Source organism: Lycium barbarum, chromosome 6, assembly GCF_019175385.1.
Source record: "Lycium barbarum isolate Lr01 chromosome 6, ASM1917538v2, whole genome shotgun sequence".
Taxonomy (NCBI): Eukaryota; Viridiplantae; Streptophyta; class Magnoliopsida; order Solanales; family Solanaceae; genus Lycium; species Lycium barbarum.
Genome location: NC_083342.1, coordinates 129122260 through 129136257, shown reverse-complemented (window position 1 = coordinate 129136257; position 13998 = coordinate 129122260). Strand labels below are relative to the sequence as shown.

The following is a 13998-nucleotide window of genomic DNA, read 5'->3' as shown; positions in this document are numbered from 1 at the left end:
GTTTTTGCTGAATATTTATTTTCTTCCCATGAGCTTCACAAATTGTACACGCAATGAATGCTTGTAACATGAGCTATATAACTTGTACACTTTATCCAATTATTTTTATATCCCACGTAAACATATGTCATAGTACTTAATATTTGTTCCCTTCTCATGTATAGACGTATGCACTTCAAATTTTAATTCTCCTACACAAATTTATTTCGTCCGTGCACTTTAATATGTTCACTTTTGACTTTTCACATTCTTTAAGAATTAATAAATCACACGTGGATATATGTCATAATACTGAATATTTATTCTCTTCTAATGTTTACACGCGTGTACTTCTATTTTAATTCTCCGACACATATTTATTTCCTCAGTGCACTTTTACTTGTTCACTTTTGACTTTTCACGTTTTTGCTGAATATTTATTTTCTTCCCAAATTTCTAATATATATAAGTGGCTTGGGGGTACGAACGCGGCTGCCCAAACTTGTACCAAAAGCTTAACAAATTGTACACGCAATGAATGTTTGTACCATAAACTATATAACTTGTACATTTTACCCAACTATTTTTTAATCCTACGTGGACATTTCTAATATGTCATAGTACTTAATATTTATTCCATAGACGTATGCACTTCAATTTAAATTTTCCGACACATTTATTTCCTCCGTGTACTTTTACTTGTTCACTCTTGACTTTTCGCATTCTTGAAAAATATAATATGTGTGTGTCCAAATTACTTGTTCATTTATAAAACCAAAATAAAATTAATCCTTTCTAATAAATATTCTTGAAAATAGTCTATTGGAGAGAGACTATGACAAATGTCTAAGTGGATAAAAAAGTAATTGGTTAAAGTGTGCAATTTATATAACTTTTGGTACAAATTTGCATTGCTATTATTCGTCTTCTTTTCACGTTTAAAGTATTAAATACTTTACTTATCTTACTCTCTTTTGCATTCTCTGATTATTGTTTCCTTACATTTATAAAATGTATTACTTTATATTTTCATTTTGGAATTAAAATTTGGTGATTTACGATATAACATATCGCATTTCTAATATGTCATAATACTTAATATTTATTCCATAGACGTATGCACTTCAATTTTAATTATCCGACACATTTATTCCTCATATTTTTTAATTAATTTAATAAAAATATTTTATTAGTTTTGCTTTTAAAAAACCAATATATACAACAATGATTCTTATGTTTGGATCTGAACAGTTAATTGATTGAGATGGATATCAACTTGTCAGTATACATATAAGATATTAAACAATTTTAAAAGAAAAAAAATCTAAAATCAAAATATTAATTTTCTCTCACCTTCTTACTAATTTTATTTTTCACATTGATGAACAACTTTCATTGTCATGACTATGACAAATTTTTAAAAATTATTTACAAAATACAAACCTTAAACACAGGCTAATTAAAGTGAATAAACATGTTCGGCCCGTACATTGCACGGGCATATATGACTAGTTCCAAATATATATATGCAAATAAAGCAATAATGTTTGTATATTCACATCATGTGAGAGCTCAATTTAATGCGAATTTTTTAAATTCTCAACCTATTATTTCTGGCTCAAATTATACACATATAAATAAATAAATAATAAAAATTACATACGTGTAATAATTCATATTTCTCTCGTGAATAAGAAAATGAACCTTGGGGTAACTCAACTCTAAAAACTAGTTTGTGAGATGAGGATTGATCAAGATCATATAAGGAGACCAACAACTCCAACGCTGTGAGACTTAACACCCTCTAAATATGCACGATTGGATATTTGAAGTGTGAATAGTATTAAGATTGGTTGATAAGCAATGATTTGGAATGGTTCTAATTTTAATATCATGATAAAAGATAAATTAGGGCCTAACTCTACCCCAAAATTAGTTCATAATAAAAAGACTGCCTGAAAAAATATAAAAGGATCAATTCTCTTTTCATCCCAACTAAGTGGGACTCAGCATTCAAAAGCCTATCATTAAATTTTGAATTCGTTCGTCATACTACGTGCACCACCTACTAACTAAAGATATTTCCTATATATGGCTTTAATTATTGTAATGTGCTTTCTAGAACAAATTTCTCTTTTTGGGGCGACAAAAGAAATTCAAATTCTAGTTTTAGCACCCGGTTGTTGTTGTAGACTTTAATTTTCTAATTTTTCATTCAATGATCGGTATATTCAGCATTTGTTTAATCCTAAAATTCGAACTCGAGTTAAGTATGGATAAAGAGATAGTAAGTTATAAGTAGTATTTATCGTACAACAACAGTCTTCGGTGACGACGCTGTTGTATGCATTATGTTATGCTTCTGCCGCGTATAATATAATCGTTTCGTTGACATGGACAGTGGCGGATCTAGAATTTTCACTCAGGGTATTCGGAAAAAATAATAAAAGCTAGATATAAAAAAAATGTTATCCCTAAGAATCAAACTTAGGATGTTGGAGACAATTTTGAACTACTTGAGCTAACCTTTTGTATTTGTTCAGGGTGTTCAAAAGTTAATATATATACATAAACACATAAAATCTACCCTCTATATACATTATAATTTTTTGCCGAGGGTGTTCATCCGCCCCTGGGCATGGATAAGTATAACCGACCCAGGTGTCACTTGGACAGAACTTATTCAAACAATATTAATACAGTGGTTTTTTTCTGATGTTTATTGTCCAGAGGTTGTCCCAAACACTCAAGAATATTCAACACAAAGAAGTCAAGCACCAGCTAACAGTACAGTCAATATACCCCGCCCCTGCTCCAGGTTAATTAATTCTCCTTGCTAATTTAATTACTACTTGCATCTATCTCCTCAGTCCTCGTCATGAGTTTAGGCTAGTTAGAAAAACTTTTATTTGAATTGCTAAAACTTGGTCTTTTAATTACCGAATGAATAACACGATACTTTTACATCTTCACATCAGTAATTGAGTCAGGATTTTCACTAGAAAAATTTTAAATATAAGGAAATAAACACGCCGAAGATGCCAAAGAAATTCAATATATACTTTATATTAATGAACTTAATATTAATTTTACATATGCAATGTAATTTTTCCAATCTTAACTTTGCTGCTGCGCGTAGGTCAATCAAAATGCAAAGATGGCGTATAATCTATTGATATATTTTTTCTAAACCAAAGTTGATCCAATAATGACCATATATAATCTAGATTAGTTTTTCTAGCAGGACTTTGGAGCTTAATCAAAATGAAGTATAGTAGCTTTGATTATTTGTAATTAATTAATGGTGGAACTAATATCGTAATTCGTAATAGGTTATTACGAGGGACCTCCAGTGATGGCACCCCCTATGTACACTGCTGCTCCCCCTCCTAGTAGCCAACCTGGTTTTCTCGAGGCCTGGTAATGTTTATTATTCTATACGTTTCTGATTACATGACACACTTTATAAAAATATAGGTGGAACAACCTAATATATATTACTACTGGTTGGACCACAAAAAAAAAGATATATTAGCATGTTCAAAACAAGATGACATGTTTTTTATCTAGAAATAATTGAGGTACTTTTTACTTTCTCTTAATGAGAAGCTTGTGAGATTTTTTTTAAGGTTACAAATTTTGAAAGTCTGGTAACCACATAATTGTTGTGTTAAAGTCTTTTTTTTTCCTAACTGTACATTTTATAATTTAGATTACATCACATAAATGGGATAAGAGAGCTAGAGTAGTGTTTTAATATTATTGTTTTGTTCTTCTTTGGTTCTTGATTATTTGATGTCTTCCTTGTTTTACGTTTTACTATGTAATTATAATTATAACTTGTTTGATTATGGCTTTTGTTTGCAGCCTGGCAACTTTATGTTGTTGTTGCCTCCTAGACTCTTGCTGCTGGGATCCGTTCCTCTGCATCTAGTTTTTTTTTTTTTTTTTCCCGTACAACTACTTAAATGGCAGCACTAGTATTCACTTATGATCTCTCATCTTTTCTTCTTATTATCCATAGGCCGTTGCCCTTTTTTTTTTGGGGGGGGGGGGGGGGTGTCAGAAAAAAGCAGTTATGTTACTTAAACAAAAAAATTAGTATGCAGGGAGTGATATAGATGGTGCAGTTACATATATAGTTGTGAGTTGTGACTATGTACAATGAACCGCTGTCCTCAGTGTTGTTCAAAGTGAACAAGTAGTTGGTACTACTTTTGATCTCTTTTTTGGTTTTAATTGTTCACGAGTGACCAGACAAAAGGAATGTAAAAATGATGAAAGTAATGGATTTTCATGCGTTATTATATACTACAGTTAAAAAAAAGGGAGTTAGGAAAAGGCCGCATCTTTGACAATTTCACAGCTCGAATCTACAAATTATCAAACTACCATCGCTCCAAAGTTCCCTACTTTATTCATTATACCACTTATTTAGAGAACTAAGGTTGAAATACTTTCACTTCAACCTTTAATTGTTGAAGCATTTTCAATAATGCATTTTCTCATTAGCAGTTGAATATTTAAAAGAAATTGCTTCAACAATTGGAGGATGACGAGAAAGTGCTTTAACAACTGAAGATTGAAAAGAAATGCTTCAACAATTGAAGTTGAAGTGAAAGTGTTGTTGAAGGTTGAAGAGAAATTGGAAGAGGGTGACGAGTGAATCAAAAATTAGAATTACAATTTTGTATTACGAGAGAATGTTAGAAAAAATAGTTCTTCGTTTTAAGAAATCAAAATTGATTAGAATTTGACATCATTCATGTTTATAATTAGTTATAATTTATAGTCAAATTTATATAAGAATAGATGTTTCTGTTTTAAATTAAAATAGATTTCGTACTATTATTATAAATATATTGGGATAATTGTTAGCCATTCTCATAGTATGGAGTTTATAAATAAAATATTCTTTATCATGTTTGTATGTTTATCAATTTAAGGCGGACTTTATAGATTTAACTCAGCCTATTATTTCTAGCTCAAGATACGTGTACACATATAGAACAAAAATAAAAATTACATACACATGTAATAATTCATTTTTTAAGTTTTTTTTTTATTAATAAATAAAAGTAAACCTCAAAGAGAAAAGTACAAGTAGGGGGGCCTAAGGCTTACTTTACTAATCATAATGAGTTAACGAACCTCTACTAATAAACAAGTATGAACACAATAAGAGTTAGAGAAAATTAGGTATTTTATGATCATCACGGAGTTTATAATACACTCTATGATGATAGTACAAATGAGGATGCTTAAGTAATGTAAAAATACAAAAGTCATGAATAAAGTTAAGTTATCAACCTCAAACTTCATGTTATATATGTATAAACTAAAAAAGATAGCTTGCCCATCAACCTGAAGTATTTTTCTCTTATATTCTTCTTCAAATTTGTCCAACAATACTTGATAGTTCATCACTTCTTGGAATCGATAATAATTCATATCCACTCATTCTGATAAGAAAATAAATTTAGTCTTGTTCAATCCTAAAAGCTAGCTCAGATAAGAAGCTAACTCAGATAAGAATTATTAAGATCATATCATGAGACCAATTCTCTTCACCCCCACGATGTGAGATTTAACACAACCCGCGCGGCCAGGATTGAATATTAGAAGCATCGAGATATAAAATGGTCCCAACATCAATCAACCAATGAATTAGGACGAGTCTGATTCTAATATTATGATTAAAAAATTACATTTAACCTAACCCAACTCTAAAAACTAGTTCATGAGATGAAAATTGTTCCAAATCATATAAATAGACCAATTTTAATTTATCATCTCCTTTGGAGGGCACTTAACGAGTCAACATTCATAAATCAGTATTAATTTTAAATCAGCATCAAAATCTCCTTCGACGGAAAGTGTGGGTTTATTATGTTGGGACAAAGAGGAAGAGGAGACGAACGTTGAGAAGGTATTGTTGAAGGGTAAAATCAGTATCCGTTATCTGAGAAACGTGCGTATAATAATCATGATGGTGGGCGTAATTAGAAAAACGTTACCTTAGGATTAGATTATAGTTGTCTCCCCTTTTTCTCACGTGCTATTTTTATCACTACTATGGCTTAAACTCTTGAATTTGTAACAAGCATACATTTTATTCTCCGGCTGATCTGAGATTGAATAACAACATTCTTACTTTTTATTTTACTGTTTTGATTTAAAAAAAAAATCTTTTTATTTTACTGCTTATTAATTTATTGTTCATTGTTTATTTCGTACATATACAGACAAGTTCACAACATTTAAAGGTTAATTGTGATAATTATAATCACTATGCCCTTGACCCTAAATATAAATTCAATTGTTAATTTTAAACTTAAATTTTAGATTAAAGATTAGCACCAGGTTGTTGTAGGCTTTTTATTATTACTCCCTCCATACCAATATTTAAGTGTCTTAGTTTGACTAGGTAAGTAGTTTAAAAAATAAACACACTTTTGAATCTCGTGATCTTAATTTAAAGATGTGTATAATGTATTAAAATATTTTTTGCATCTTGTAGTTATAAACTTGTAATGTAGGATATTGACTTGTTAACTTACTAAATATGAAAAAGGGTATTTTTTGGGGACGGACCGACCGAAGACACTTGAATAAGTACGGAGGGAATATTATTTTTCATTAATGTCCAGTATCTATTCAGTTTTCGAACTCGAGCTAATTAAGGACAGACAAAAATTGTACTTATCCACGACAATCTTCGGTAGCGACGGTTTTGTATGCTTATATTATGCTTCTGCCGCGTATAATAGCCGTTTTTGTTGGCATGGATAACTGACCCAGGTGTCACTTGGACAGAACTTTAAACATAATAATGCAGAGACTTTAAATTCTGATGTTCCTTCTTTGTTCAGAGTTCAACTGATATATTGTCCCCAAATTAAAAACTGAGATTTAACACAAAGACAATATGAGTGAAGTACCAAAGCAAGTAGCTTATGCCTACCCCGCTCCAGGTTAATTCTCCTTGCTAATTTTGGTGAAAATTATCTTATATATACATGGTTGATGTTGAATCCCTTAGCGTTTTCGTTTGTTTACTCCTTTGTATGTCTGAAAATCCTACTGAAAATTTTGAATCCACCGCTGCTTGCTTCGCGTAAGTCAATCAAAGATGGTATATTATCCATTGATACATAATTTTCTAAACCAGTGTTTATCCAATAATGACCATGTATAATTTAGATGTAGTTTTTCTATGAGGAATTCCGAGCATAATCAAAATGAAGGATAGAGTAGCTTCGATTTTGCCACACGCAAGTATTAGCATTAGATTTATCGCACCAGACTTCTGAAACTATAGTAATTAATTAATGGTGGAATTAATGTAACAGGTTATTACGAGGGACCTCCAGTGATGGCACCCCCTATGTATATGTATACTGCTGCTCCTCCTAGGAGCCAACCAGGTTTTCTCGAGGCTTGGTAATATTCCTATTCCATCTGTTTCAGTTTATTTATCACAATTAGTTATTACTTTGTATGTTATCGAAATAGAATGACATGTTTTGTTAAGGAAATAATTCATCTTTACTACTTTTTAAGTTTCTCTTAATGAGCAGCTCTTAGCTTATAGGTAAATGTCGTGCCATTTTTTATGGTCACGAGTTTTAAAGTCTTGTAGCCACACATATCTTGTGTTAGGTCTAAGATCACAAGTTTTAAAACTTTTATTTACTTTTTTACTATGTATTAAAAGAACTAGAGTAGTGTTTTAGTATTATTGTTTAATTTGTTCTTCTTTGGTTCTTCATTATTTGATTTCTTCTTCGTTTTACATTTACTATATATGTTTATGGTAACTTGTCTGATTTATGGCTTTTGTTTGCAGCCTGGCAACGTTATGTTGTTGTTGCCTCCTAGACTGTTGTTGCTGGGATCCTTTCCTCTGCATCTAGTTCTTCTTTGTACAACTACTTAAAATGTCAGTAGTATTCTATAAGCCGCTTTCTTTTTTGGGTCTGGAAGAAACCAGTGTATTATACTTGAAACAAAACATTTGTACAGGGAGTTGTAAATGGTGTAGAACTCGCATTACAAAGGGGGATTTCAGGGAGTTGTAAGTTATAAGTGAATAGAAGAGTTGGAGTACTACTCTTGATCTCTTTTTTTGTTTTGTTTTTGTCTTAATCATTCACAAGTTACCAGCCAAAAGAAGAATAAAAATAATGTGCATTGTGCCTATGGATTTTCATGCGTTACTATTTTCCAGAAATTTTCTTAAAGGTGTTTGACATGCCAGTTAAAATCTTGATCTTTTGTATAATTAGCTCTCTTTCCGTTATTTCCTTCTTCTTGTGCCATTATTTAAGCACTTTTTAACAAAAGATAAGTTGAAAAAAACAATCAATAAATAACTCAAAACTTGTGGAATGAGAGACTTTTGTGAAAAAGTTTTCCTAAGAAACTTCTTTCTTGATTTTATTTTAGTTTTCGAATAGTTTCCTTGTAGAAGAAAGTATGTAGGGTTGATAATGGTATACATGATGGTATATTGGAAAAGTGACTAAGAGAATAAAAACAGAGACTAGCATAAGTCATAACAGGATTTTAGACACTATATAAGTTAGTACTCCTCCTAAATGTTCATTTAGTTTTTAGAACACCATTTAAGAAAATTCAAAATTCTTAAGAAAAAATAAGTATTTTGACTAAATTACGCTTAATTAAATTTTTTTATATTACTATTAACTTCACACATTCGGATCTAGCACTTAATAAGGGTTAAAAATTAAGTTATTTCTTCTTGATCATGTAAATGGATCTAGTAACTAGCACTTAATAAGGGTAAAAAATTAAGTTATTTCTTCTTGATCATGTAAATGGATCTAGTAACTCGCACTTAATAAGGGTAAAAAATAAAGTTATTTCTTCTTGATCATGTAAATATATACTTATGTTGAGTCAAAATAAAAAGGGTAAGTGGTGGACATTTGTTATGAACCGAAAGATAGGGCTATATACTGGTACAACTTTGTAGATATGTGGAACTGTGGTCATCCAAGAGCTTCTTATCAAATTCTTGATCAGAAACAATATGCAATGCAAACAAGTCCACATATGTACAGAGCTGTACACAGCATATTTCTCCCATTGAGATTACGTTACATCCATTGACTTAAAAACACTAAATCCTTTTCTATCGAGGAGTCAATTCGATGCAAGGCACTATGCATCTGCAACGAATAATGAGGTGTCAATTCAACGACTGTCTAATTAATGGTTATGTGGCTTAATGCCACATAGCATCGAATTAATCTCTCTCGTATTTTCTATGGGAGAAAGCAACAGGAATTTGGACTTCCATTTGATTTATTCCTTTTGGTTTTGATGGGATACTAAGATAAAAAAGAAAAGAACTTCTAACACCTCAATGATACACAACTAGGAATTCTAGGACTAATTCAATTTCCGAAGTTGCGAGACCGAGACATGTTGTGCAAAATAAATATGAAATTTTCTAATTTGGTTTCCATCGAAGCATCAAACGCATGATTTGGATTAAGTAAAAGAGCAGCTGATGATTTAACTTGCTGAAATTTTTCTCAGACATCTGTTGCTTCAAAGTCAAGATCAGTTAGCAAATAATTTTCTTTGGTAGCTGCTAGAACGATAAAGACAGATAATGGTAGGAATCGATTTGTATAATTGGATCAGAGAAAAACCTCTGTTTTGTTTGTTCTTTATGATCATTTATCCCCAAACAAAAGTCAAATAGAAACTAAGCAGAACAAAGTTTTCAAACAACTTGGTTGACATTTTCACTTTATTATTTACAAGGATAAGGAGCTGATATAGTGCTACAAATTAGCCGAGTAGTATATTTCACGCATTATAACATACCAATACGTGAATTTGGCTCCACTCCATTACACATTTTGTCCATTTCCTCAAGTGCATCCTTAGATGATTGACACTTGTTTATTTTAAACTTTAAAGGTCTAGATTAAATTAACTTAACTAGCATATTAAACCATATTCAATGAGATAAATTAGGAATGCACTCCCTAACTTTAATAAAAAAATTCTCTTCTCCCTCAAATTTGGCAACCGTTAATATTAATGTTACTTTCATATTATTATTATTATTATTATTATTATTATTATTATTATTATTATTATTATTATTATTATTATCATTATTCCATTTTACGTAATTTAAATTCAAATACAAATTATTTAACGAAATTATCTATGTATTAAATTTTAGTTAAACATATCATCTTCTTTTTCTCTCCTCTATACAACTGGTTTTGATTACTCTTCTTCTTTTTTGTAAGAATGTAAGGAACAACTCTTCATATTTTTCTTGAATAGGGCAAATGAAAGAAATTTGTGAGAGATAATATCCTTTATATTGTTAAGATGTAAAGAATACATTACTCTTTCCGTACAAAATCTCATTTATTGAGATGAATTTTATATCTAGATGTAAAATTATAACAAAAAATAATGATATTAATGGATTCCTCAATATATGGAAGTTCAGATTTTCCTCAGTAATTTTCCAAAATAAACTCTTAAATTATAGTTATGATGCTTGTCAAGTCAATTTAATCTAAGCTATTAAAATCTAGGAGAGAAAGTGTAATGCAAAGGAGCCAAATTCCCGATATGTCTCTTAAAAACAAATGAGAAATTAGAAAAAACTAATTAATTTCTCATAAAAAAAATAGATGCGCGCAATGTGGAACCCTTTTTAATTTCACAAATTAGTGAGTTCAAATTTTATACTTTTGAATCCATGAGATTTAAGTAAACTAATTTGTAAAACGAAAAAAGTAAAAAAAAACACATACGATTATTGTGAGACATTCCCTCCGTACGTGGCACCATTTAACTAGACATAGAATTTAAGAAAAAAAAACTTTTGATATTTGTGATCTAAAACTAGCTTGTTTCATTAACGGCAAATGCATCTAAATATAAAAATATGACATTATTTTTAGAATTGACTAAAAATAAAAATGTGTCACATCAATTGGGACAGAAGGGTTACAAAATACTGAAAGTTTTCGAGCTTAGAACATATTCCAAGTAGACATGCATTGATTCTAGGATTGCAACATAATATTCAAAAGGTCTATGCATAACACATTTCTGCCAAAAACAAAAAAAAAGAACATCTGAAAAAAATAAAATGGTGCAAAACCGTGTAAAGGCGTGGCCGCGTGGGGGCGTAATTCCTGTCTATTATATGACGTACGTTCACTAGATTGTGTGTGACGTCATAGAGAGGGACTCCAGTATTGACCGCGTGTATTAATTTTTAAAAAGGAATCGCTTATAATGAATGTTGAATTGTGACAAAAAGCAAAGGAAGAAAATAACAATGGAGAAAATACATCGAGGGTTTATATATTGAAATTATCCCCAAATATCCAAAGGGTAATGATAAAATGTTTTTAAGTATCAAAACCGATGCAATTTCATAATTTCCAGCCAATACTCCCTAAATCTTAATTGATTTAAAAAGAAAAATCACAAATTAACCCCATCAATATCCTAGCAAGTGGACCTTAAGCTTTTTTTTTTCTTTTTTCCAAATAGAGTTTAAGCATGTTCACTCTTAAGCATCAAACAATACCTTTTTTGTTCGGATAATAAGGTTTTTCTTAAAGTACGAGTTTTAAATTTAAAAAGAAGCAGTTTCTAGCATATTATGTCACAACCAATCGTCAAGAAAAAATTTAACTTTGTGCAAAATCAATAAAATTCTCCTTTTTTTTTAAGTTGGAAAAAACTTAAAAATTTGTGAATATTTTGGGTAGAAGAAGAAATTTTCGTTTTCAACGAAAAACTAACACTGCCAATAAAAATTTCACTAAAAGACTATATATTTACTGCTAAAGAAGACCCAACGGCAACCTAAGATGCAGCGCATTCACACACATGTCATTGGACCTTACAAAGCGTACCAATAACCTCCAGCTGTCAATCACCAGACTGACCCACGGTTTGGGCTTGGGCTGCTTGGCCCAAACAACACCAGGCCCAGCTAGGCGGCTTACCCTAATTATCGTTTACCAAAACTGGACCCACAAACAACGCCGCCTTCAACAAAAACCAATGGAACCCTTATAAAACTAGTCTACCTCGCCGGAGTATATAAAATCCGGCCAGTCCTTCACGTAATCTTGCTGCCTGACAGTCAGATCTGTTCAGATTTCGTCGGAAAACTGCAACTACAAATCTAACAGGCTGATTCTCGATCCAAAAAAAAATGAACCTCAGAAGTTTTTTTTTTTGGGAATTTTTTTACAAAGGAAGAAAGTAGCTGAAGATGGAGAAATGGATCTGAAATTATAAATTTGTAGTAATGATATTAATATTAGCAGGTTCTAGGTAAGCTAGGAAGACGTAGGGTTGGTGGGGGTGCTTTTTATTTTTGTAAAGAATGTGACGCCACCTAGACATTAGCTTAATTTTCAGTTGTCTACACTCTTTTGTGGGACCCAAAAAAGGTGATAAAATATTGGGTTTTCTTTCTTTACCTTGTGCACCCTTCAAGTATTTGGATTCCCACTATAATTACCTCTTAATTATCCTAAATGGACTAATTGCGTTATTTAATGTTTGCGGTTAGGAAACAAAGTATCAAGACTAGTGTTGATAGCTGCTGTTTACCTCTTTCGTTTACTCCTACTACTAACTATGCTATAAACACAATCATCTTGTAGCAAGGAATATTGTTAATTTTTTTATATTTGTTAGTGATAGGTTTATTCCAAGTATGTGTAACTAATATTGTGTGCCCCGTCTATTTCATTGTGTAACCGCATTTATATGACATAAAGTTTAAGGAAAGTGAGAAACTTTTAAAATTTGTAATATCCCACTAAACTTGTTTTGACATTTATGCGATCATACGAAACATATAATTAAGAGTAAACATGATGTTTGAAGTAAAGTTATTCTCAAATTTTTTCCTTTAAAATATTGATAAGGGAAGAATATGACATAAAATGTACGGACGAAAAGACTTCGTTATGATAGAACTTTTAGAGCGTCATACATACATATTCAAGAAGATCTATAACATAATGTTTTATAGATTACCCGGCACATGACTATATACGCCAAAAATGGATGCATATTTTTTATATACATAACTACCAATTTCATTTATAAAATTGAGGAGGCTAGCAACTGCTCTCTTCATCTCATGTTTATGACTCTTTTATTTATTTTTAAATATTTCAAAATATTTGATGTAACTTCAGTACACATTAAGTTTAATTTAACATTTAAATTCAGTTAATTTCTTAAATTTTTAGTTATCATGTAATATCTTCTTCCTTTAAATAATGCCAATAACAGCAAGTACTTAAAAACTTAGACTTTGTGTTCAATTAGACAAGTATCACATTAAATCAGATGAAAGAGTAAAAAAAGGATATTTAAAGGGTACGAGTGTGAATTATGAAAAAAGGAAAGTCGACTTTTTAAACGTTCATGGGCAAATTACATTCACACATTACTACAACATTAAACAAAGCTTCAATTGTTTGACAGTATCTTCCTGACACGTCAACACTTTTACACATGCGCTCTGCGCGTTTTGCTTCTCTTTCACGACTTCATCCTTCCACGTCATCCACCCCAACCCCCTCAGTTTCCTCCTTTGTGGACCCCACCTCCTCAAAAAACCCTAAATTCATGACACATGCGACCCAAATTCACTTCAAACTCAAAACGAACCCAACCTACAACGCCACCCTCTCTCTCTCTCTCTCCTTTCCCCTTTTCCCATCATTCAATTTTAGAATATCTAAAAATAAACAAATAGCACCTTCTATTTAAACCCTTCCCAACTGACCCCCAATCTACCGCCACGTGTTCATTAAATCAAATCCCAACCGTTCATGCCAGATTGTCTCGGTCAGTTTCTCAGACAGCAAACAAATCTTTTCCCACCGTTCGATCGTCATGATCAACGGTGTAGACCCTGCCCGAAGTTCGCACGGGCAGATCTCATCGCCTTTAAGAAGCGATGCCCTC

General features: G+C 31.4%; 2 protein-coding genes across 3 annotated transcripts; both read left to right on the top strand.

Moving 5' to 3' along the window:
* Positions 1-2665: 2665 nt before the first annotated feature.
* On the top strand, positions 2666-4276 carry LOC132600194 (protein CYSTEINE-RICH TRANSMEMBRANE MODULE 11-like). The gene is made up of 3 exons (XM_060313287.1): positions 2666-2797; positions 3312-3399; positions 3847-4276. Exons 1-3 carry the CDS (start codon positions 2695-2697, stop codon positions 3911-3913), a joined length of 258 nt encoding a protein of 85 aa, XP_060169270.1. The 5' UTR covers positions 2666-2694; the 3' UTR covers positions 3914-4276.
* A 2520-nt stretch (positions 4277-6796) lies between these two features.
* On the top strand, positions 6797-8183 carry LOC132600195 (protein CYSTEINE-RICH TRANSMEMBRANE MODULE 11-like). 2 transcript variants are annotated; one of them, XR_009567154.1, is made up of 3 exons: positions 6797-6953; positions 7332-7422; positions 7829-8183. XR_009567154.1 is itself a non-coding variant. In XM_060313288.1 (3 exons), exons 1-3 carry the CDS (start codon positions 7006-7008, stop codon positions 7893-7895), a joined length of 249 nt encoding a protein of 82 aa, XP_060169271.1. In that variant the 5' UTR covers positions 6983-7005; the 3' UTR covers positions 7896-8183. The 2 variants fall into 2 exon arrangements, 1 of the variants encoding a protein (XP_060169271.1); XM_060313288.1 differs by lacking the exon at positions 6797-6953 and adding an exon at positions 6983-7096.
* The last annotated feature ends 5815 nt before the right edge of the window (positions 8184-13998 follow it).

Excerpts from the sequence above, each read along its gene's own strand:
- LOC132600194 (XM_060313287.1), top strand. The coding sequence starts at position 2,695 with ATGTTTATTGTCCAGAGGTTGTCCCAAACACTCAAGAATATTCAACAC. Across the intron at positions 2,798-3,311 it reads ATACCCCGCCCCTGCTCCAG|GTTATTACGAGGGACCTCCA; the intron begins GTTAATTAATTC and ends AATTCGTAATAG. Across the intron at positions 3,400-3,846 it reads CCTGGTTTTCTCGAGGCCTG|CCTGGCAACTTTATGTTGTT; the intron begins GTAATGTTTATT and ends TTTTGTTTGCAG.
- LOC132600195 (XM_060313288.1), top strand. The coding sequence starts at position 7,006 with ATGTTGAATCCCTTAGCGTTTTCGTTTGTTTACTCCTTTGTATGTCTG. Across the intron at positions 7,097-7,331 it reads TCCACCGCTGCTTGCTTCGC|GTTATTACGAGGGACCTCCA; the intron begins GTAAGTCAATCA and ends TTAATGTAACAG. Across the intron at positions 7,423-7,828 it reads CCAGGTTTTCTCGAGGCTTG|CCTGGCAACGTTATGTTGTT; the intron begins GTAATATTCCTA and ends TTTTGTTTGCAG.